Source organism: Triticum aestivum, chromosome 3D, assembly GCF_018294505.1.
Source record: "Triticum aestivum cultivar Chinese Spring chromosome 3D, IWGSC CS RefSeq v2.1, whole genome shotgun sequence".
NCBI classification, from domain to species: domain Eukaryota; kingdom Viridiplantae; phylum Streptophyta; class Magnoliopsida; order Poales; family Poaceae; genus Triticum; species Triticum aestivum.
Genome location: NC_057802.1, coordinates 17,517,688 through 17,543,501, shown reverse-complemented (window position 1 = coordinate 17,543,501; position 25,814 = coordinate 17,517,688). Strand labels below are relative to the sequence as shown.

General features: G+C 46.0%; 1 protein-coding gene across 4 annotated transcripts; it reads left to right on the top strand.

The window, feature by feature from the left end:
* Positions 1 to 739: 739 nt before the first annotated feature.
* Positions 740 to 25,488, top strand: LOC123076942 (LEAF RUST 10 DISEASE-RESISTANCE LOCUS RECEPTOR-LIKE PROTEIN KINASE-like 1.2). Of its 4 annotated transcripts, none has more exons than XM_044499107.1 (4): positions 740 to 1,631; positions 23,839 to 23,874; positions 24,044 to 24,295; positions 24,447 to 25,488. In XM_044499107.1, the coding sequence occupies exons 1-4, from the start codon at positions 869 to 871 to the stop codon at positions 25,385 to 25,387; spliced, it is 1,992 nt and encodes a 663-aa protein (XP_044355042.1). In that variant the 5' UTR covers positions 740 to 868; the 3' UTR covers positions 25,388 to 25,488. The 4 variants fall into 4 exon arrangements, with proteins under 4 accessions (XP_044355042.1, XP_044355045.1, XP_044355044.1 ...); XM_044499110.1 differs by lacking the exon at positions 740 to 1,631 and adding an exon at positions 5,568 to 6,819; XM_044499109.1 differs by lacking the exon at positions 740 to 1,631 and adding an exon at positions 12,470 to 13,430.
* Positions 25,489 to 25,814: the final 326 nt, after the last annotated feature.

The following is a 25,814-nucleotide window of genomic DNA, read 5'->3' as shown; positions in this document are numbered from 1 at the left end:
CCGTAAAAATGGTGTGTAGTTCTAGCAAAGGTCAACGCATAATCTTAGGGTTAACGTATCCAAGTTAACTCACATTCAGTTTTAGAGTGTTTAGCTTGTGAGCCCCCAAATTTCTACTGCTGTGATGCTTTTGGGGTAAGGTAGGTCAACCAAGAGGTCGATCCATGACCTTCTCTGCCTCCCCCCTATCACTGACATCACCAACCCTTTACTAGTAATAACACATCACATAGTCATTGTTGTCCACATATGCGGCATGCCGACACATATGGCAATGACCTCATAATTTAATTGCAGACAACATAAACATCACAATCAAAAAATTAGAACCACATACGTAGCTCAAAAAATTAAAATGTGTAGCTAAAAAAATACTTCCTCCGTTTCTACATATAAGATGTATTTGTTTTTTCAAAAATCAAACGAGTGCAAGTTTGACCGAGTTTTTAGAAAATTATATCAACGTTCACAATACAAAATTTATATCATTTGATCAAATATGAAAAGTAGTTCCATATTTTCTCTATTAGGTATTACAAATGTTGTTATTTTATTCTATAATCTTGGTCAAACATTCAAATAGCTAACTTGTACGGAAATCAATATACCTTATTTTAGAACCACACAAGCTGGAGCTTTCTTTTTCACTCTCAGGCCACAAAAGTCAGAGGCAGCACCGTTTCCCACTCCTGTTGATATGAAGGATAAAAGAAAGTCCAGGGCATAGAAAAAGAACAGTCAAACAAAGGCACACCATCCGCATTTCCCCTTTCGTCCATGCACCTATCTAGCTTCTACATCCTCCCAAAGACTCCATTGTTTTCTCATCCCAACCAGAGACACAGTACACATGCATCATCCACTCTAGATGACTATGGCCGTGGCCAGCCTGCCGTTCTTGGCCTCGCTGCTCATCCTCCTCCCTCACCATGTGGTGGACGCCGAGTGCGAGCCGGTGGCGTGCGGGAACTTCACCATCAGGTACCCGTTCTGGCTCGGCGCGCCCAGCCGGCCCACGCCGGAGCCCTCCTGCGGCCACCCGGCCTTCGAGCTCTGGTGCGGCGGCAGCAGCAACACCTCGGCTTCCATGCGTGGCTCCGCCATCCAGGTCCTCGGCATCGACTACGGCGCCAGCTCCCTCGTCGCGTCTCACAGCAGATTCTCGGCGCGGGAGGACGGCGTGTGCCGCGCCGACTTCAACATGTCGTCCAGCCTGGCCCTCAGCCCGTTCAACATCAGCCCCAGCAACATGGCCTTTTGCCTCCTCTTCGACTGCAAGAACGGGACGGAGCCACGGGGACGCGGCTACGTGAACGCGACGGGCGGCTGCGACAAACCCATCGTGGCGTACCTCGGGGGGAGCTACGACCGGGACACGCCGCCGGCGATCCGGACGGGTGACTGCACGTACACGTACCTGCCTGTGCTCGGGACGGAGGCGGCGGTGTCCACGGCGGCCAACTACAGCCGGCTGCTCAAGGCCGGGTTCCTCCTGGACTGGGCGGGCACCGGCGGCATCGGCGACTGCCCCGCCTGCGTCGCCAGCGGGGGCCAGTGCCGGTACAGGAACGCGATCGGGGCGCTCGCCTGCCTCTGCCCCGGCGGGGAGCTTCGCGGCCCGACATGCGCCGGTGAGTTCGCCTCCGCCCACGCCGCCACTTGCCTCTACTCTACTGTACTGCATACCGGTCAGCCATATCGGCACATGCGCGTTTGATTAGTCCGATCTTCCTCCCTGGTTCGTTCGTTGCATTTCCGGCGCATGGTGGAATATTGGCGTTTAGCCAGTGCTGTCCCGATCTTCCGTAGGCCCCATGGAGATTTCACCGTTGGCTTTTCGATCTGGTGGTGTTCTTGCATAGATAGATATTCAGGCAGCAGACGGTCTAAGTAGAATGCTAAGTACGTAGTACATCGTTGGTGGCGGCGCCATTGACGGTTGACCGGTGGATTGCTGTGCTCGGTTGACCTCGGCGCCGGCACGAGAGATTGTCCGGTAAACGCGTGCGGTCGTCTCCTCTCTCCGTTCCAAGGTTTACTTTTCTGCGGTTCGTTCCAAGGTTTACTCGATCTCGTTGGGAGCAGAGGGGTGACATCACTAGTTAGTGTACTTTGTACGTTGAAACATACGTAATAAAGTACTATGTATTATTAGGTGTAGTACTTGCCAGAAGATTCGGTTTGTGGTTGCATGTGACCAGTGCAGTCAGTAGTTACGTGGACGTAGACGCGTGCATCATTTTTAAAGTGGAACTGAGTATACAACAAGGACATGTTTGATTGACGTAGCAACTTTTGCCTGCATTGAATACATGTCTTAGTTGGGCCCGACCGAGGGTAAACATGCAAAAACAAAAAAAAATCAACATCTGTACATTTGTTTCCTCGCCCGCGTCTAGACTTCCTGCATTAGGAATCGGTTTTGACATGTTGTTTGGTGTCCTACATTGTCTCAACTCACATAACTACATGTTGTTTGGTTGCACACACAATAAAGTATTATTAAGTGTAGTACTTGCAAGACTCGGTTTGTGGTTGACATGTAACCAATACGGTCAGTAGGTACGTGTCATAGACACGTGCGTCATTGGACAAGTGGAACTGCGTATAGAACAAGTGGCTTCTGAACTCTGAATCTTCTTCCGAGGTCGGCACTAGGCCGAAATTGGCATGCTGCATTTGTTCAGTCCAGTGATCCAGTAAGAGCCCAGTCGTTAATACACTTTCAAACATACGACCCTTTGGGCCTATACTTATACTTTTAGGACTTCGGGCTCAATGACGTTTCGTTGATCCGCAATGATAGGTCAATGGAGAGAATATATTAAGAACAAGAGAGGGTACATCGTGCCAAATGACCGAAATGTTCGAGCTTACAAGGACACTGAAACAAACAAGCACACAAACTACAACACACCAGGAAAAATCTGGTGCAACAACCAGAGCCTAACTGCCTAAGAACAATAGCTACTATAAAACAAAAGGACCACAACTAGCTTCCGCCTATTGCTTAAGAACAATATCTACTGTGAAAAAATTATCAATCATTAATATATTTTATCAAATAAAGTATATTTAGGATTTTTTATTAAATAAAATACATTAGTATTTAGATCGTCAACTCGCTATCCCCATCTCAGCCCAGGCTAACGGAGCCTGACTTATTCAGGGGAGAGAGTGGAGCCTATCGAAGCACCCTTGAGAGCATTGCCATTGTAGCACGTGTGTGGCAGGGCCATGCGGACTTGACGTCATCCCCACCTTCCTCCAGTATCTCACTGGCAGTCCCTCGTGAGTGCGGCACGCACCTTTTATGAAGCAAGGTTGAATTCGGAGGATTGGTACGGGGAGCGACACTAGGATCTGGACGTAAAACTGCACCCTTATACAATTTTTTTAAAACCTATTTGAATAAAAGGATTTAAGCCCTAAAAGACACATTCTTGGAGAATTTGTTATCTCTAACTCACCCAAGTAACACGTTAGAAAAGCTAATAACACAGAACAAATGTGTGAGCTCTAGGTTTGAAATGGACTTCTCCACTATCAAGAAAGAAATTTGCGTGGAGTTATTTTAAAAAAAAGTATATATTTTTTATTTTCCTACTAATTAGTTTGGACCGCACTACAAATCTGTTGTCGGATTTTTAACCATTGCAAAACAAAACCTTTCTATGGCAAATCACGTGTCGCGATCCTGATAATTCTCTTCAGCAAGCATGGCAAATCCGCCCATGTTCAGTTTTTTTGCCAGGATTTGCCTTGTTCGTGACACGTAATTTCTCATAGAACATTTGATTTACCATGCTTAAAAAATCTAACGTCAGATTTTTTAGTATTTTTGTTAGGGTTTTTTGTAGTCATACTAATTAGCCGTCAATTAAGATTACGTTGTGTTGGCCCAATCATAGTATTCCCACCACGTTAGATATACAAACCAACACGGGAATACGGGATATGCCGACCTATCTCCCCCTAGGAGGAGGAAAGAGAGGAAATTGCGCCTGGCTTTAACCTCAGCTGTCGACGCTTATCCCACTAGACCAGCGTCGAGCGGCCGAGGCGGAGGAAAGCTATCGCCGTGCTGGCGTGTAGGAGAGCCACGCCGCCGCCATGGACTGCAGAGGAGATGGGGCGCCGACCTTTTGTTGGAGGAGAGGGAGCCAATGGGGCTCGCTGTCGTTGCTGTGGAAGAGCTTTTTTTTTAGACAATACTGTTTTTTTAGGCAATTTAGACAATACTGTTGCCTGCCAATGAATACCACCGCCGCTAAGCTGGGCCCCAGGCAGCCTAGGCAATGGCTTGGGCCGTCAGAAACATTTCTAGCTATATCTTTTTTTAAAGATAGGCCTGGGGCACAGCCCACTCTTAACCCTCTAGATGGGCCTTAGGTCTGAGAAGGCTGGCCCAATACCAGCAGCTAGCGATCGAGGAGAAGCTCAAACGAACAGCTCCTTGGACGAACCCTACCCTGCCGGCCAGGCCGCCGCCGCCCGCCGTCGTGCTTGTGCAGTCGTGCTCCCCTTTGATCCCCTTCTCCTTGGCCACGGGCCATGTTCGGCGAGGCGTCGACCCCGGTAAGGCGGCCTTTGCCACGAAGCAGGACCGCATGAGGCCAGGAGCAAGCCACCCCGGTCCCTTCGTTCTTCCGCCCCAGCGGCCCAGCTCTGCCGCTTCACGGAGGTACTCCCCCATCCGGCCATCCCACAAAACTGCCATCTCAGCTCTACCAAATCTCAATATTTCTTGCTAGATGCCTCTGTTGGTGATATTTAATTCTTATTAGTGCCTCCCCATTTCCAAGTTCCAACATAAATATGGAAAACGATTTAGACATTTACTAATCTTTGTTTCTATATAATTTACAATTTCACGTGAAGGTAAGATGAATAAAAGAAAAACAAGTCAATGACATCTTCTTTCCAAGTTCAAACCACAGGATCCACGGAAACGGGTCCTTCAACTCGAACAATCGATAATATCCCTCGTATTACAGCCCAACTCAAGCCCGGTGATATTGGTTATTGGTACAATGATCATCGTGGCTGGTTGGAATATATATAGCATTGAAAAAAAACGGCATTTTGCTTCTTTTTTTTGTTTAAGCAACCTAGAGCTGAAAATCGGGTATTTTGGGCCAATCTTGGCTGCGCCACTTGTTGAGATGCAACATGCTACTGTCTCCCCTTCTCCATCTCATCTCGTTTTGTTCTCGTGCTCGCTGACGAGCGACCTCCCGCATACTGTAGTGCTTCTGTCAGGCACCATTGATCTCTATGCTCCACCCAACTCCAGCGAGGTTACTCGCCGCTAATCTGTGCGTCCCGTAACACCACAATGAGACGCACCCTCGGTTTACTCCCCTCAACTCTGGGAAGGCTGGGACGCTGCCAGCCCATAACAGGTGCACTCCGTGCATGACCTCGCCTGAGACGGAGAATCCTTTTTCTTTTCCCTGAAAAATGTGATCTTTACAGAGCTATCCTGATCCAAGAATCCACGAACAAGGCGCACTTGAAAGACAAAGTATGTGAATATGTATGTTTGGTCGCCGATAATTTCGGTCTGGACTAAGAGTGGGTACAACTATTAATGGATGATTAATTTTGGATATGACCATCATGCCCTCTTAGCTGATAGTCTTTAATATCAGCCATTGATTCAATTAAGAGGTGGTGTACTGAAGCAGAATTCTTTAACATGCGCAACCCAATAATCCAATAAATGATCTTCCTTTTGATCGGCTACTGAAAGTATGAATGCTGTACACAGATTAGATTGGTACAGTATCAAAAAAATTCTCGATAAAGGTTAAAGGGGATCTTGTATTTATAGATAGCTGACAAAAGCATGAGGTAGCCGGTATGCAACAAACAGCCTATAAGCATCCAGGCTCATGTCACGTCACGGGCACACAGAGGTCATGTTGATGGCTTACCCGTCAATGTGGTAACAATTAGAAATTCAGAAACCATGGCCTACAAGTCCAAGTGGTGGTTGAGAGAGTTCGTGGATGATGATAGCTTTGCCCCACCTTTCCAGCCATCTGTTCTGACCATAGCATTCGTCCACATATATCCTTCTTCAACCACGATATCCTCTCATACAGTACATCGTCCCCACAATCCCACGGCCAAATTTTTCTGTTCATATGGCTACTGCCAGCTGCTGGTTCTTGGTGTTCGTCTGGGTAGTATGGGGGCTGCCACTGACGGCCGCCAGGGCTGAGGATCAGCAAGGGGAAGGCTGCTCGAACTCCGCCAGGAAGTGCGGCAACCTCACCATTTCCCGCCCGTTTTGGATCGCCGACAGGGAGGCAGGAAGATCGTGCGGTCCCTTGGACTTCCAGGTCGGTTGCTCAAATGACACCATTCCATTTCTTCGGAGCTCTGGATTCACTGGATACAGCGGCTTTGCAATCATGGACATCTCGTACAAGGACCGCAATCTGCGTGTTGTTGATGTACGCAAAGAGGAAGACTTCAATGTCTCCAACAGCCGCTGCAATTTCCCGAGTTGGAACACCTCCAGTAAGCTGGCACTGCCGTTTAAGGTCAACCCCGCCAACCTGAACCTCATCTTCTACAAGTGCATGAAGAGCGTGGCGCTGGTGGAGGTGAGATGCGTGAACTCGAGCAACGTGTTTGTTCGCGCGGGAGTGCGTTTTGATGAGACGGGGAACTACGGCAGCTATTCCTTGGAGGGCTGTGATGCTATCATCGTGCCGGTGATGGGCTCGTCGGACGGGGCCAACGGGAGCCACTTCGAGCAGCTCATCAGCGATGGCTTCCTCCTGACATGGGATCCACCCCCTACATGTAAGTTCACCGGCCAATCATCTTTTAATCAAGTTCGTAGCTAATCTAGGACGTGGAGTGCCTAAGTAACTTGTTGATTGTGTTAATCACTAACCGAGGATAAGGTTGAAGTTGATCGTGTTGCGGATGTTCTCCGGTGTCGGCAAGCACCGCACTTGCTCCTTCCTGCCAAAGATTTGGGTTGACTTTACCATAGGCCAGCCTATATTCCCTTTTGTTTTTATTTACTTCGCATATTAGTTTTGTCTTGAGTCAAACTTTGCAAACTTTGATCAAATTTATACAAAAAATTATTAACATCCACAATACCAAATCAATACTATTAGAACCAGCATTCAATATATTTCATACTATATATATTTGTTATTGTAAAAGTTTAGATTGTTTTTGATAAACTTAATCAAACATTATGAAGTTTGACTTAAATCAAACCTAATATACGGAGTAAAGAAAAACGGAGCGAGTACTAGCAAAATTGACACGTGTAGAGTTTTCTCCAGCAATCTGTAAGAAACCAATCACACTTTCAGCTTCAGACATACATGCAAATGGGTCTATATCCAATTTTTCCACCTTTTTGATGGTTGAATTACGGTTGGTTGGCCCATATAGGTGGACAAATGCACACGTCTTGTTATTTGGGCCGGCCGTTGGCACAACCCATGCTAGCCTTTTTTTTGCAAAAAAAGTATTTTTCTTAATAAGATTTTATTTACAAATACTATCAAAATTTTGCTCTAAACAAATATTGCCCAAATATCAGTTTAAAAAAATAAACAATAGATTGCAGGGAATGAAAGAAATGTCCATTCATACAAACAGTTATATTATTGTGTAGAAAGTCCATGGATTATTTTCAAATTGTATATGTTAAATAAAATGTTCATTGCGTATTTTACTTTTTCACGTATACAAAATATTGTGTTCATATGTTTTAAAAGTATACATAATTTTTAATGAACCAAAGAAAAATAAGTAAAAGAGGAAATTAAGTATAAAATAAAATAAAAGGATGTAAAATAAGGAAAATCTGAAATAAAAAAGCACGTTAAAACCAGGAGAAAACGAAATCCATCAGAAACGAGAAACCCCAACCGTGCAAACCTTGTTTTGGGTCTTAGCCCACTAGTTTTCGTAAGCCCAGGCAAATACAGCAACCCGCATCCTCGCTCATACTTATATCCAAACGTCATGTTTGAGTTTTATTTGAGGATCGTTGCATTGAAAGTAGTTGGGAAAGCGACCTTGATTTTTTATAGAAAAAAGTATTTTTCTTGACAAGTTTAAAAAGATGTTGTCAAAAATCAATCTGAAGATGGATTTGATGCTTTTAAGCTACATTTCGGACACTATTTAGAACTCTGCAAAATAAAACCCGTGAACTCTAGGTTTCAACGGATGTCTCACCTGCAAAGAAAGGAAAATTGGAATGAAAATCTAAAATACACAACCCCAATAGCCAATCATTGTAAGGATCTTCATTTCTACAGATAGTTACCTATCAAGTGTGAATGTCGTAGAAAGATTGGAATCTAATAGCAATATATAAGCGACAAGAGCATGAAGTACCCAGAACCGACAGAACCAGCGTACATAATAAGCATCCTGGTTCAAAGTCACATCACGGGCTCTCTCAGGTCATGGTCATGGCTTACTCTCAAGGCCTCAGGTTTTAAGGTTCAAGGCTTTCCAGTCCGAGGGGTCAATTGGGGAATTTCGTGGAGGACGATCGCTAGGCGAAACTTTCCAGTCAAATGTTCCGGCTAATAGTACTCCACTTGCTTGCCGTTCCCTTATATGGTTCATGTCATGCTTCGACCATGGTATTTCCACTCTTGCCTGTAGCCGACCACCATAACCCCCTTGGGTACTGCTCTCTTTGCATATCTTCTTCTCCGATGGTTCCCAGCTGCTGCTGGTTCCTCGCCTTCGCCTGGGTTTGGTGGCTGCCGCTGGTGCTCGTGGCAGCTCAGGAGCAGCAAAGCGTAGGCTGCTCGGCCATGTGCGGCGACGTCGCCGTCTCCGACCCGTTTTGGCTCACTGATTGGGCGACGGGAAGATCATGCGGTTCGCCTGGACCCCCGGACTTCGAGCTGACATGCGTTAACAGCAGTTATCCAGTTCTACGGAGCTTTGTGCCCTTCATCCCCGGCTTTTCAATCTCCAACATCTCGTACAAGGAACGGAGCTTACACGCCGTTGATCTGGGCAAGCTGGAACTATTGCACGACGCCTCCAGTAGCTGCCTGCCGACCTGGAACACCTCCGTCAAACTGGGCCGGCCGTTCAGGATCGACCCCATCAACCTCAACCTCATCTTCTATAACTGCACGGCGGCGGCGGCGGCGGCGCGTCGGGACAGAGGGCTGGTGCACGCGACCACGATGAGGTGCGTGAACGCGAGCAACGCGTTTGTTGGCGCGGGGGTGCGTTACGACGCCACCGGGAACTACTCTGCCTATGCTTTGGAGGGCTGCAATGCTATCGTCCTCCCGATGCGGCGCTCGTCGTCGGGCGAGACGTTCACCAACGCGACCGACTACGAGCAGCTCATCAAAGATGGCTTCCGCTTGACATGGGATCCGCCGCAACCTCCGCCTACACCTGTACCTGCAGGTAAGTTCACCCGCCGAATCATCTTTTAGTCAAGTTCCTAGCTAAGCTAGGACGTGCAGTGCCCCTATTGCGTAGAACGTGACGTGCCAGAAACTTCGGTTGTGACGTAGCCGTGTGCATCGTTAGAAGCTCTCGTTAACAAGTCGAACTGGGGTGTGGTACAGAAGAACAAGTGGCTTCTAGGGCCAAGACCAATTCCCTCTGAACTCTGAACTTCTCAAGTCCTGCCTAGTCTGAACTCTGAACTTCTCAAGTCTGCACTACGGTCCATAGACAGCCCAGTGGCAAAAAGGCTTTATGAAAATCGGACTGGTGGGCCTATATTTATTTTTCTGGGGTAATTTCGGTAATACTCGTTAGGTTTTTTTAGCAATACTCGTTAGAGCGCCTATGTGGTATACTTCTATATAAAAAAAAATACTGTCATAATTAATGCAATGACTTATAAAAAGTCGTTTTAATACATCAAGAGAATATGTTGAATCTTGAATGTGTATGCAAAGATAATTCGTTTCACACGCAAGCCTACTTTTTATAGTAATTAATAAAATTCCATATATTTGAAAGTAACTACTCGTCATAGCTATAAGAAAAATGGTCAAGTATGTCAAAAGAGATGTTCATGTATTTCAGAACAAATATTCATGTTGACAAAAAGGTATCACAAAAGTATAAAAATAAATATGAAAAGACAGTACATTTTGAAAAAAATGGAACTAAAAAGTGAAAATTAAAATAACAAAACAAATCAAAAGTAAAAGGCGAAACAAATAAAATGATTCATATGAAAAAAGGTAAGTGAAAAGGATTAATATGAAAACAAAATCCATCGTAAGTGATTTGAATCAAAAAGACCCTACGATGTTTTCGCCAAGAAAAAAATTGCATCTCAGCTCTTCCAAATCTCAATATTTCTTGCTAGGTGCCACTGTTTGATGAATGATAGTGCTTCCCCCTTTCAAACATAAATATGGAAACCGATTTAGACATTTAGTACTTTTTTCTTTCCATATAATTTTACAATTTGACGTGAAGGTCAAATTAAAAAAACAAGACAATGACATCTTCTTTTCAAGTTCAAACCACGGGATCCACAGAAACGGGGTCCTTCAACTCGAACAACCGATAATATCACTCGTATTACAGCCTAACTCAAGCCCAGTCATATTGATTATTGGTAATAATGATCACCGCGGCTGGTTGGAATATAGGATTGAAAAAATGCAGCATTTTGCATTTTAATTTGTTTTCTGTTTAAGCAACCTAGAGCTGAAAACATGGCTTGAAACTGGGGTTTTTGGGGTATTTTTTTGGCCCTTAGTTTTTCATTCACCCTGGACGTCAGCCAATCTTGTTGAGATGCAACATGCCACTGTCTCCCCTTCTCCATCTCATCTCGTTTTGTTCTCGTGCTCGCTGGCAACCAACCTCCCGCATACTGTAGTGTTGTTGTCAGGCACCATTGATCTCTATGCTCCACCCAACTCCAGCGAAGTTACTCGCCGCTAATCTGTGCGTCCTGTAACAACACCGTAAGACGCACCCTCAGTTTACTCCCCTCAACTCTGGGAAGGCTGCGACGCTGCCGGCCCATAACAGGTGCGCTCCGTGCATGACCTCGACTGAGATGGAGAATCGTTTTTCTTTTCCCTGAAAAATGTGATCTTTACACACCTATCCTGATCCAAGAATCCACGAACATGACGTACTTGAAAGACAAAGTACGTGAATATGTATGTTTGGTTGACAATAATTTCGGTCTGGACTAAGAGTGGGTACAACGATCGATGGATGATTAATTTTGAATATGACCATCATGCCCTCTTAGCTGAAGGGGTATTCTTTAACATCAGCCACCGATTCAATTAAGAGAAGGTGTACTGAAGCAGAATTCTTTAACATGCGCAACCCAAGAACCTCTTTTTGTAGGCTACTGAAAGTCTGAATGCTGTACAGATATTGGAATCGGGTACAGTATCTAAAATTTTCTCGATAAGGAGTCAAAGGGATCTTGTATTTAGATAGCTGACAAAAGCATGAAGTAGCCGGTACGAAAACAAACAGCCTATAAGCATCCAGGTTCATGTCACATCACGGGCACACAGAGGTCATGTTGATGGTTTACCCGTCAATGGGATTAGAATTAGAAATTCAGTAACCATGGCCTACAAGTCCAAGGGGTGGTTGAGGAAATTCGTGGATGATGATGATAGCTTTGTTCAGACCATATATAGGATTCGTCCACATATATCCTTCTTCAGCCACCATATCCTGTTGTACATCTTCCCACCGCCCCACTGCCAAAGGGATCGTGTGGTCCCTAGGATTTTGAGGTCACCTGCTTCAACGACACTCCAGTTCTCCGCAGGTCTGGATTCAGGGGCTTTGCGATCATGGACATCTCCTATGAATTTCTTATACTAATTTCTAATCAGGTGGATGTCACTAATTTCCTACCTCTTGCTTTCCCAAGATGTGGGTCGACGTACTTCACCATAGCCTATATATACTGGTCAAATTGACACGTGCTGCCGGACGTGCTTGTTTGAGTTAGATTTTCTCTGGATATCTTTGCGGCACGATGGCGGCATATTAGCCTTGCGCTAGTTACAGCAGTCTCCTTTCTCCCTTCCAAGGCAGAGTACTGTCGCTGGGAAACTATTGCGCATTGCTAGAAGTTTGTTTAACAAGTTGAACTGGTTGTACAGAACGTGTTGTATAGAAAGAATTCTGAAGACTAGAATCCTGCCTCTCTTGTAATTCATTTGAATCTACGGATTTGCTATTACAAAGTTGGGTGTGAAATTGCTTTTCTGACGCTGGCCAAGTCACACATCATAAATGCAAGGTTGAAAAAGGAAATGTGATGCCTAGATGTAGAAACGTGAAACAGAAGGTTAGACGGCTTTTTTGAATTGGATACTGTTACCTGCCAAGTGGGAAGGTTGTACAAAGATCAGAATCTACTCCTTATAGTTAGCAAACAAGAGTACCAAGGCTAAGCATCCTGGCTCCTGTCACATCACGGGCTCATGGAGGTCATGGTCATGGCTTACTGCGTCAAAGGGGTATTAGTCTAAAATTTTACTAGTCATTGCTTACTACTAGTATACGTGGAGGATGATCTCTTGGCCCAAATTTCCAGTCAAATATTCCGGCCAATAGAACTCCGCTCGCTTGCCGTCGTCCCCATATATGGTTCCAGCTTGGACCACTCTATTCTCTATTACTTGTAGCCTATCTCCCATTGCCCAGGACAACCGATCCATTCACCCCCTTTGTTGTTCATTGCAATCTTTCCAAATCTGCTGCTCCGATGTCTGCAAGCTGCTGGTTCTTCCGGGCCCTGTGGCTACCACTGATGCTCGCCGCCGCGGCGACCGAGGACCAAGGGGGAGACTGCTCGGCCAAGAGGTGCAGCAACATCACCATTTCCGACCCTTTCTGGCTCTCTGACGAGGAGGCGCCAAGATCGTGTGGTTCCCAAGACTTCGAGGTCGCTTGCCATGACAACAGATTTCCAGGTCTACGGAGCTCTATACCCGGGAGCTCTGGCTTTGCAATCATCGATATCTCTTATGAGGAAAACAGTCTGCGCGTCGTTGATCGAGGCCATCTGGAATTACTGCAAGCCTCCAACAGCTGCCAAGTAACGATATTAAACGCCTCCATCAAACTGGCCCGACCGTTTATGATCGACCCTGTTGGCCTGAACCTCATCTTGTACAACTGCACGGAGGAGGCCGCAGCGGCGGCTGTGGCACGCCGGGACAGAGAGCTGGTGCAGATGAGCCTGAGGTGTGGGAACAAGAGCAAGATGTTTGTCCGCACGGGAGTGCGTTACGACGTGACCGGGAACTACGGCCGCTACGCTTTGGAGGGCTGCGACGCTGTGGTCACGCCGATGCTGGGCTCGTCGTCGGGTGGGACGAACGCGAGCGACTACGAGCAGCTCATTGACGATGGCTTTCTCTTGACATGGGATCCCACTCCGGGTAAGTTCACCCGCCAAATCATCTTTTAATCAAGTTCCTAGCTAGTGCGGTGCATAATTTTCTAGGCTTTCTGTATCGAACTAAGCAATCAGGCATGTCACTCACTAACCGAGCATAAAGCTGAGGTTCATCGTGCATAATCGCGCGGATGTTCACCGTACATGATTGTTTTAGAAAAATGCCTTTATATTGAAAAATAAAGAATATTACCAGAAACCACTTTAATGGAACGATACTTTAGAAATCTCTTTAGTATAGGTCAAAAATTGTTCCGTCTAATATCTAGATTTGTTGGTACGGTCTGGGGAGATTCTTGCGTACATTAAATGAAAAAATAGCAGTGCAACTGCTTGGTAGAATCACAAAAAAATTGAAAATATTTTATTTCATATATAAATTATTTTCATATTAATTTTAAATGTTTGTGACTATTAATTAATTATGTTACTCAAAAGAGGTGTTTGTGTATTTCAGAACAAATATTCATATATTTGAGAAAATATTTATGATTTTAAGAGAAATGTTCATCGGCAAATGCAATCATTCTCTTAGCCCATAATTAAAGAAAAAACTAAAATAATAAATATCAAAGTATTCTCTAAAACAGGAAAAAGGAAGTGAAAAAGAAAATAAATAATAAAAGTAAAAAAAATCCAACACCATGCAGACATATAATTTTCTTTCAAGATGTGATGCAAAGTCCGACGGGGTGGTTTAACTTCCTTTTTCGATGAAAAAAAAAAAACTTAACAAGATAACTCAACAGGAATTTTCTCTGGAATTAGGCACAAGGTGGCTGGTGGAAATTTTTCTTGGAATTCTAACCCCAAGATTCAAATACTCCCTTCATCCCGAACTACCTGTCTTACATTTGTCTAGATAAGTAATTTGTGAACATGTTTTAGTGTTAGACAAGTAATTTGTGATGGAGGTAATATGTTTTATAGAAAGAATTATAAATACTAAAATCAACATATTCATTAAAAAAACTAAAATCCTACAAAATCCGTTGTAATTCATTTCGATAAAAAGACCCAGTCCATTCCATGAATTTGCTATTCCTAAGTTAGCTAATTAAGAAGTTACTTTTTTCTACCCTGGGCAAGTTGCACAACACAGTGGCTAACGTTACAATAAAAAAGGCGTGATTTGTACATATAGAAATGTGCAAGTGTGGGTTAGAGGGTTTTTTTTTGTGCGTGTGTTTGTTACTACTCCCTCCGTCCGAAAATACTTGTCATCAAAATGGATAAAAAGAGATGTATGTAGAACTAAAATACATCTAGATACATCTCCTTTTATCCATTTTGATGACAAGTATTTCCGGACGGAGGGACTGTTTTGTGTGTGTGTGTGTTGGATACCGTTAATTACATGCCAAGTATGAAGGCTGTACCGAGATTAGAATCTATAGCTTGCTAGCAGACAAGAGCGCAAAGTAGCCGGGACCAAAATAATCGGGCCAAACATCCCGGTTCCAGTCACATCACGGGCTCACAAAGGCCATGGTCATGGCTTACCCCGTCAAAGTCGTTATATTAAGCCATGGCTTACCAGTCCAGCGGTCAACTGGGGGATTTCGTGGAGGATGATCGCTAGGCCGAATTTTCCAGTCAAATGTTCCGGCCAATCGGTTGCATATATGGTTGGAGCTTCGACCACGCTATTCTCTCTTCCGTCTAGTCTATGTCCCCATAGCCCAAGACCACCGCACCGATCCAGTCATCCTCTTTGGCGCTCAATCTTTCGAAATCTTCTTCCCCGATGGCTCCCAGCTGCTGCTGGTTCCTTGCCTTCGCCTGGGTTTGGTGGCTGCCCCTGCTGCTCGACGCGGCCGAGGAGCCTCAAGGGGAAGGCTGCTCGGCCAAATGCGGCAACGTCACCATCTCCCACCCGTTCTGGCTCACTGACATAGAGACGGGAAGATCATGTGCCCCCCAGACTTCGAGGTTACTTGCTTCAACCGCAGTTCTCCGGTTCTGCGGAGCTCTATACCCTTCAGTTTTGGCTTTGCAATCGTCAACATCTCCTACGAGGAAGACAGGCTGCATGTCGTTGATGAAGGGAAAATGCAAATACTGCCAGCCTCCGGCAGCTGCCAAGTACCGATGTTGAACACCTCCGTCAAACTGGGCCACCCGTTTAGGGTCGACCCGGGCAGCCTGAACCTCATCTTGTACAATTGCACGGAGGCCGCAGCGGCGGCTGCCACACGCGGGGACGGAGAGCTGGTGCAGACAACCGCAGAGTGCGGGAAAGAGATCAGGGTGCTTGTCCGCGCGGGAGGACGTTACTCCCTCCGTTTTTATTTACTCTGCATATTAGAGTTGACTGAAGTCAAACTTCGTAAAGTTTGACCAAGTTTATAAAAAAAATATAAACATTTACAGTAACAAATCTATATGATGTGAAAGTACATTCAATATTAAATCCACTATTGATTTGTTATTGTATAATTTAATATTTTTGTTTATAAACTTGATCAAAGTTTATAAAGCTTGACTTTGACCAAAGCTAATATGCGGACTAAATAAAAACGAAGGGAGTACAATGAGTCGAGCGACTATGGGGGCTATGTGGGTTGCAATACTATCATACTGCCGGTGATGGGGTCCTCAGGTGAGGCGAATGCGAGCGATTATGAGCGGCTCATTAGCGATGGCTTTCTCTTGACCTGGGACGATGAACCTCCTCCTCTTCCGCGTAAGTTCACCCATCAGTTAACTTTTTTCAAGTTCGTAGCTAAGCTAGGATGTGGAGTGCCTAATTTGCTTGGATTTCCCTAATCGAACCAAGCAATCAATCATGTTAGTACTTAGTGCTCTCAGTAGGTAGTATTACCTCTTATGCTTCAAAATATAAGTCGTTTTGATAGGCTAAGAAGCGGAGGTTGTACGTCATTAGACATTCATTAACATGTTGAACTGGGGTATGGTTCAAAACAAAGTCTTCGGACAGAACTTCGGCCTAATCACGACACGTGGACATGTTCACTCATGCATCCTCAGACAGCCCAGTAGCAAAATGACTTTATGAAACTCGGACTAGTGGGCCTTTTATATTTTTGGGGCAATTTCGGCCTGCTTTGCTCGTTAGTTTCTTTTTTGAGAATTGGTCCTTTACTCGTTAGTGTTTTCTTAATTATATTTTGAGCCAATTCTGGCTGGCGGGCCTGCCACTTGTGCAGCCCACTAATGCATTCTTTTATATTCATAAAAATATGATACACTTATTTATTTAAATAAATATGGCCATTTTAATTAAATAAGTGTAGTTAGATGTTTATTAACACCAGTGAAAGTGGTACACAACAAGTGGCTTTTGCATAGTTAGTCTGAACTCTGAGCTTCTGAAGTCTGCACTATGGCCAAAATAGCGTATATTCACCTGTTCAGTCCAGTGAGAGCTCAGTCGGAATTAGACTTTTAGACATATGGACGTATGGGCTGCCCTATCTTTAAATATTTTTTTTGAAACTTTTGGCTGAATTGCAGTGCGTTGGACCAAAATGGTAGGTGTTCCTATTCATCGCTTTATGCGATGGATAGTCGGTACAACGCGCTATGGTCTCACGCTGAAGTTGGTACCGCCCCATCACACTTGGTACCATGTGATTCAGCGACAATCTGTCGCAACGAGTGATGAATACGAATTTCCCGCAACGACGAAGTCCGGTTTGGGTAGCCCGCGGACCGTGTTATGAACCTTGGCTGTGATCTTCCAATGCCTCTGACTAAAAAAGATTGTGCAAACACTTGAAAATCTAAACCACATATCTATCTAAATAAAACTTTTCCCTGAAACAATCTGAATAAAATGTGTGTGCTCTAGCTTTGAACTGGAATTCTCCCTTGCAAAAACAGAAAAAGAAAATAACAACCCAGTGAACGATCATGCTATAGAACCTTCTTTTCTATTGGATACGGTAACCAGTAACCGTGTCATTCCCTAAAAAAACAGTAACCTGCCAAGTGTAAATAATATTTACATTTGGTTTTTCTCCTTATCTGTGGCTGTTATTTCAGCGGCTAGATTGCTGTTAGTCTCTGTTTTGCAAAGCAGAGTACTCGCGCCTCTGTTTTCTGTTTGCCTGTCTTATCTTTCTTCTATCCTTTTTTTCTTTTTTTTTGCGGGGAAAAGGAAGATTTCTATTACTCAAGGAGGCAAATCAGCCATAACCAAGTCTACAATGTCACGCATACTCGAGCCCAGCCATACCGCAGTACGGGGGTACTCCTGCCATACTCTGCAAGAGCGTGGCTAACTTTATTTTGCGAACGACTAATAGAAGTAATAGAGATCTCCCTAGCTTCAGCATCCTTCATCCTCTTGATCTCCTCAACTAGCACACGGTGCCTCGAGCGGTCCCTTCTCGAAGCGTTCAGCATATTCATAGCTTCACACTATCCATCTCAATAATAATGGGCAAGTCAGACCGGTGTAGGGCCAATTCGAGCCCCTCCCTACATGTAGCCAACTCGGCTTCCAGGGTATTATCACATGTGCGAAATTCCCTACAAGCAGTGAAAATTATGCCTCCCCGGTCTGACCGCATGACCATGCCTCCTCCAGCTGCTCCTGTTGCTGGTACATAGCTACCATCAACATTCAATTTTGTCCAGCCGGCTGGAGGTAACACCCACCCCACTTCGGCCTTCTGCTGTACATGTTGTGGTGGCGCCAAAGCATCAACCTGAACCACCATCTTCCCTTTCTCCATGTTACCTTGGGGCCATTGGTGGATGCATAACAAGGAATTGATGTAGCCTTGTAAAAATCTACGTGATGCTTCCGTTGGGGGTGGGGACTTGCCATGAGTTATTTCATTCCGCACATACCACACACGCCACATTGTCATGAGGACAATCATACGTGTAGTATCAGATAGCGGCTCCAAAAGTGAGAACAACCATTCTGGGCCGGTGTGCATGACGTCCTCCACCTTGGGTATGGGCCAGTCACGCGCCATAGCACGCCACAACTCTTTCGCCAGGGGGCACGTGCACATAGCGTGGAAACCATCCTCTCGTTCCACACCACAAAGGGGACACACATCAGAGAGTTCGAGGTGTCGAGAGAATTTATTTGCCCAAGTAGCGAGCGAGTTGGAAACCAGCCTCCATGTAAAGACTCGTACCTTTGGGGGAGCAGGGCACCCGCATATGATCTTCCAGATGGCGCGATAACCATCCGGTGCCATGCTCGTTGCGGTCGCCAATGGACGCTCGCGCTCGTCCATGGCAAGGCGATATGCAGAGCGAACGGTGAAGATGCCGTTCTTCTTCGGGGCCCATGCGATGACGTCGTCGGTGATGCGGGGTGACGTGCGAATGCTGGTGATGGTCGCGACATCCGCCGGGAGAAAATACTGTCGCAGCACGTTCGTACGCCAGGCGTCGGACTCGTCCAGGAGCTCTGAGACCCGCCGAAGACGGCAAGTCCCGTGCCGCGTGATCGGCTACCCCGTCGGTTTCGTTGGGAGCCAACGGTCACGCCATATGCGTATATTCCGGCCATCGCCGACGCGCCATAGAATCCCCTTCTCGAGGAGCTCGAGGCCGTACTGAATGGCCTGCCACGTGGGAGAGGCGTTCCCCGAGCAGACAGTGTCCTCAAGTCGACTGTCTGGATAATATCTGGCTTTGAGGACCTGCACACATAAACTGTTAGGGTTAGAAAGAAGTCGCCACGCCTGCCGTGCCAATAAGGCTTGGTTAAAGAGACGGAAGTCTCTAAACCCCAAGCCGCCCTTCATTTTATGTGCAAGAATATTCAGCCAAGCCGTTCAATGTGTTTTCCTTTTTCCCTCAGACGAACCCCACCAGAAGTTCCGCACCATCCTGTTGAGGTCATCGCACACTGATATTGGGAGTTTAAAAACCCCCATAATATATGTTGGGATCGCCTGTGCAACAGCCTTGATCATAATCTCCTTACCAGCCAGTGACAACGTATCTCCCCATGCAATGATCCGCTTGAGAAGCCTCGACTGCAAATTCTGAAATTTCCCCCGAGACATGCGCCCCTCCGGGGTAGGCAGGCCCAAATACTTTTCCTCAAAAGTGATTAGGCTGACATGCAGCATCGCACGAACCTTCTCTTGATTGTTCTCGGTATAAGATTTACCAAACAGTACGCTGCACTTGGCCGGATTAATACACTGCCCCGTTGCTTTCTCATACGTGTTGAGTAGCTCATGCACCTTCATTGCTTGTTCCTCCTCTGCTTTGAAAAATAAAAGCGTGTCGTCCGCAAACAACAAGTGGGAGACACCACTGCACACCTTTAGCGGGGTAAAGTCGCCCCTATCTTCTCCATCCTTCAACAACGCCAAGAGCCCGTTAGCCACAAAAAGGAACAAAAACGGGGAGAGAGGGTCACCTTGCCGAAGCCCACGCGTGTCTTCTATCCTTTTTTTCGTGTCAAATTTTGGCTGTTTACCTAAACATGACACCTGGTTTTCACTAAGAAAAAAACTGCTGCTATCTTCTCCATCCTTCAACAACGCCGAGAGCCCGTCATCCACAAAAACAGGGCCGGCCCTGTTATTCCAGAGGCCCTTGTGCGAACCGAGGAAATAGGCCCTTACACTATATAATGGACAAAAGAAAATACTTTCACACCTAATATGTACAGTGAAAAGTCATTATAAAGCAATTGTAAATTTTATTAGCAAATATCATCTTAATACACCACGGTCCTTGGATATATCATATGATTACAGGATTAGGATACACGCTCCAACAACTCTGAAGTCTTAACATTGTTCTCAATTCTTGATCCAGTTCGACAGAAACTACAACTCCAACTCTAGAAGTCCAACCACAAACCTGGGTCAGCAAATATTAGGAGCCGTTTGTCTTTCACCTGAAATATCACAGCTGGGAAAATCTATCTGACTGCAATGTCGTACAACAAGTGAGCAGTCAAGCAGAAGCAGGTCAAACATCATTACATCAATTCCTCAAAAAGAAACAAATAGCCAAGGGTAAAAAATGAGATCCAAAAAAATTAGAAGGAACTACCTGGATTGAACTCCACGTCTCCAGGGCCTGCCCTCGGACGACCGGACCCTGACCAGGGCTGCGGGCTGCTGCTCTCCGCGGCTCCGTGTTCGGCACTTGATGTGTCGCCGCTGGCCGGCTCGTCTCCATGGATCCGTTCGCCGGGGCCATTAGGTATTTATAAGGTGCAAAGAAATCCATTGGATTGTGGTACAACGGAAAATCAATTGATTAGAGCTTGGGAAGCTGGGGTCCTAGCCTCTTAGGAACCCGGGACAATTAATTGGATTTGGGGAAGATGAGAACAGGAGGGAGACGATGAGATGGCGGCGTGTTTTCGAGAGAGAGCGAAGGAAGGAAAGGATTTAGACTACCCACAGTAGGAGTAACATAGATAGTAACATTACACATATCTAGATAAAATAGTTGATGTGGCAAGCAATAAATGAAGAAAGAGAGAAAGTAGTAACATAGCTAGTTACTAGTAGTATGAGTAACATCACACATATCAAGGTAAGACGTGTCTATAGCCTAATAAATGAAGTGTTGCATGTTACCACACATATGTTACTCTCCACTATAGAGGTAGTGACATAGACTAGTAACATCGGCATGTTACTAGTCTATGTTACTACCCATTGTGGCTAGTCTTAGAGATAGTTGACTTGCTCTTCGTGCGTGACTTGTTCCGTTCGTGCGTGTGCGTGACTTGCTCGCTATTTTCTATCTATACACAAACAAAAAAAACATAATTGCAGAGGGTATGGGCCCCTGCTCGGGCTGGGCCCTAGGCCGTCGCACTCGCCGCCATGGCCCAAGGCCGGCCCTGCACAAAAAGGAACAAAAACGGGGAGAGAGGGTCACCTTGCCGAAGCCCACGCGTGTCTTCTATCCTTTTTTCGTGTCAAATTTTGGCTGTTTACCTAAACATGACACCTGGTTTTCACTAAAAAAAAAACTGCTGCTATCTTTTTACCTGTGCTATCTTTGCAGTATCCGTGTGTCTGCCCATGTAAGTAGAGAGGTAGATGTTTTATCGCTTTCAGTTCAGAGCCCGGGTGCTTTGTGCTCTTGTCTGTAAACAAAGAGTACACGTGGGTACAGTCTTATACTAGTAGCACTGGGTGCTCATGAATTGGTAGTCCTAGGAGTAGCGTAGGGCGGACGTACGACTGGATCAGCCTAGTTTGAACTCTGAACCCTGAAGCCTAGCTTGGTACCAGTACCCACAGTGATGGACAATGTCTGATCATAGCATAAATTTTGGTGCCATTTGGTGTCAATAGGTATATTTTTACATTTTATTTATAGTAAGACACACTAGTGTTGTCGTAGGTGCACATACGTTTGCTTGCATTGACCAGCACGCATGGGGTTTACTAGTCCGTGCATACATGTCACCGGTTCACTCGTGAAATTGATCATTTTGTATCGGGTTCCTAGGAACCAAACAATCTAGCCTCAGATTCCTCATCTGCCAGACCATGCAAAATTGATCATTTTGTATCGGGTTGGCAAGCCATCGGCATCGTCGTGGCGGGCCATGGCGGCATGGCGGCCGCTCCACGCCGCCGCCGCAGCATCCGCGAAAAGAATTTCCAAACGAAATAGAGCGTTGACTCTGACCGGTCAAGCCGCTCTGGCCACCCTCCTTCTTCCCCAAGTCGGACATCCCACCCTCCGTTCTGTCCCGTTGCTCCTCCTTGTTAACTAGCCATCTGGCCCGCTCCGGTCAGTCAGCCGCTCCGCTTTCCATCCCCAACTACTCCAACCCATGCCGCCGCTCCAGCTGCTTTCCCTCCTGCTCCTGCTCGCCGCTTCCTTTCTCCGGCTGCCGGAGCCGGCCGCCGCCGCCTGCTCGCCCAAGAAATGCGGCGAGCTGAACGTGACCTACCCGTTCTGGCTGGAGGAGAAAGGCCAGACGCCGTGCGGGTCCCCGTCCTTCCAGCTCAACTGCAACGGAAGCCAGGCTCTCCTCAGCCGGTCCATGTTCGGGGGCTACCAGGTTGTCCAAGTCTTCCCCGAGAACTCCTCCTTCATCGCCGTCGACAACAACCTCCCGCTCGACGACGGCTGTCCGCCGTGGTGGTTCAACATCTCTGTTGGTATTGGGCTGGGTCCGTTCGTCATCAGCAAGAAGAACAGGGAGCTGCTCGTACTCGACAACTGCACCAAGGAGGCGACACCGCCGGGATTCAACCGGACGGGTTGCGCCAACGAGTCCTTCTACCGCCTTGGCGGGGAGTATGGCAGCCACCGTGAACTGGCCGATCTCCCGCCGGCCTGCTGTCTCTCTGTCGTGCCGGTTCTTGGTTTTCAGGATGGTGACGGTTACATCCCAAGCATGAGCCAAGGGTTCCTGCTTGAGTGGACAGTGCCGTCGGACGATTGCCCCAAGTGCGAGGCAAGCGGCGGACAGTGCAGGTATGCCAACGACGGCACCGGGTTTTCCTGCCATTGCTCCGGCGACGTGTACCCTGAGAAGTGCGGTGAGTTGACGAAAATTAACTGACAGCGCCACCATGATTTTGCCTAGTCAATCACTAGTTCTTTGATCAAGCTAATCCCCTCAAAACTTCAACTGCTAGTGAGTAGTGACCGATTCAGTGACTCCAAAAATGCTGACGTAGGTAGCAATTTGATACTGCATCTGAAATAGAATTGCTGTCAAGAGTAGATTTTCTGCGTTTTCGGTCGCTGTTGCTTGAAGGAGTATCGAATGCTGATTGGACATGGATATTGTTGTTCTTTCAACTCTTGAGTGCTTGCTTGGTTTCTTGGAGCTCCTGCAGATTATTGTTTTGTTTTTAGTAGTTAGTGATGTAGTTAGTCGTTGATTGATTCCTAGTCAAAAACGCTATTCAACAATGATGCCGTGCCGACGGTAACGTGTTCCTGTTTTTGTCCCAAATAGACTATTTCCCGTAATCGCCGACCGATGCTCTTACTTTTCTGTGCCCTGGTCTGTATTTAAAACATGTGGAAGTCAATGCTATTGCAACTGTTTGTTGTGGAATTAGGGGTGTAAAGTTGAATTGGGCACTGCGGTTAGTTTCAGTGGATACTTAGATACAGATGTATATAGACATAGTTTAGAGTGTACGCTCACTCATTTTGCTTCGTATGTAGTCCGCATTGAAATCTCTAAGAAGACTTATATTTAGGAACGGAGGGAGTAGGATACGTTGCCACCATCAATTGAGAGTCTGAAATTTAACTGTTGCTGGATTTTCCTAATTAACCAGTCACAAAAGGGGGTTCGACTTTACATAAAAGCTGCCAAAGTTAGCAATGCAATACCGATTCGGCATGAATAAAGTTCTTCTCATTTGTCAAGTGACTACTACACTTCTTGTTTATTACTTCATGAACTGCAAAAACATTTACAGACACTTGTTATGCAGGGGACAGTGGAAAGACAAGTATAACGTTCATAATAGGTGAGTGTAATCAACTGTCAAGCTGCTCGGCCCATCCATTCCTTCGGTTATTTCCTTGCTCCAAATTGTACCATAGTATGGAGAATATGGGGGTGAAATGTCATGACGAACAATTAATCAGATCGTTTGTTTGCTTCATGTTGCTAATGTCTTATATTGTTGTGAACAGTTGGAGCGGTAGCCGGTTTTGCTGCGTTCTTGGCATTTGTCTTGTTTGCCTTATACCAACGAAAGAAGAGCAAACAAGCTGTAGCTTCAAATGAGTTCATGCGAAGTGGATCTTCAATGACGTCATATAGTAAAGACCTTGAGATGGGTGGTTCACCTCATATCTTCACTTTCGAGGAACTCGAAGTGGCCACTGATGGATTTAGTGCTTCAAGGGAGCTTGGTGATGGTGGCTTTGGAACTGTTTATAAAGGTAAAACACATGTTTTCAGAAAATCGTTGCCTGTCAATCTTATACGTAAATTGCAGATGCTAGGAGCTCTGTTCTCAACTGTATTCTCTAATAAAATTATCTTGCCCTTAATTCACTTGGCAATGACAACTTCGGCATTTTTGTCATTCAGGCAAACTCAAGGATGGGAGAGTAGTTGCGGTGAAACGCCTTTACAAGAACAACTACAGACGGGTTGAGCAGTTCCTGAACGAGGTAGACATCCTGTCACGCCTGCTCCATCAGAACCTTGTCATCCTATATGGCTGCACGTCGCGAATGAGCCGTGACCTTCTCCTGGTGTACGAGTTCGTCGCAAATGGGACGGTCGCGGACCATCTTCATGGATCCAGTGCGGCCGAACGAGGCCTCACATGGCCTCTAAGGCTGAATATTGCTATAGAAACGGCTGAAGCACTGGCCTACCTCCATGCGGTGGAGATCATACATCGTGATGTGAAGACAACCAACATATTGCTGGACAACAGCTTTCATGTCAAAGTTGCAGACTTCGGGTTGTCGCGCCTGTTCCCGCTCGAGGTCACCCATGTCTCAACTGTTCCACAGGGCACACCGGGCTATGTTGACCCCGTGTACCACCAGTGCTACAAGCTGACCGACAAGAGCGATGTCTACAGCTTCGGTGTCGTGCTGGTGGAGCTGATATCCTCAAAGCCTGCTGTGGACATGAGCAGAAGCCACAGTGAGATCAACCTGGCTAACATGGCTCTCAACAGGATTCAGAACCATGAAGTTGTTCAGTTGGTTGATCCGGAGCTCGGCTACGACACCGACCCCGAAACAAAGAGAACGATTGACCTAGTGGCCGAGGTGGCCTTCCAGTGCCTGCAGATGGAGAGGGATCTGAGGCCGTCGATCAAGGAGGTGGTGGAGATCCTGACTTGCGTCAGGGACGGAGACTGTCGGGCTAAGAGCATGAAAAAGAAGGCGTCTCAGAAAGAGGATGCGCACTTGCTCATGGATGACGTGCAGTTTTCGCCTGACACGGTCATCCATAGATTCCATAGCCGGTCAACTAACCACTCGGTAGCATCGAATGCTAGCGGGTTATGATGTGCTTTGTATTGATTCTGAAGAAATAAGGCCGCCCTGTCGATCGGATGAGTTGTATATAGCATAGAGTTTGCTAATGAGGTGATTCATCTTACTAAGAAGTACAGGCTCATGGTTGCAGTAACTCTACATTTCTGAGCTTGGCAATGATTCAAATGGTAGGTGTATGTACTAGGAACAAATTCCAGGATAAGCACTAGTCAGTTCAAGTTGACGAAAAGATTGAATTCAGAAGTTGAACTGATCAACATGCATAGTATAAGTAATCACACTGTACTTATATATAAAAGTAATATACAGTTATTTGAGATACTTACGGCAGATACATCGTGTGAATTTGCTGGTCTGTTTGGCAGTTGTCATATATAATCATCTGAAAATCCTTTCTGTGCGCAGGCATTTGAAATTTGGAACTCAAGCCAATGTA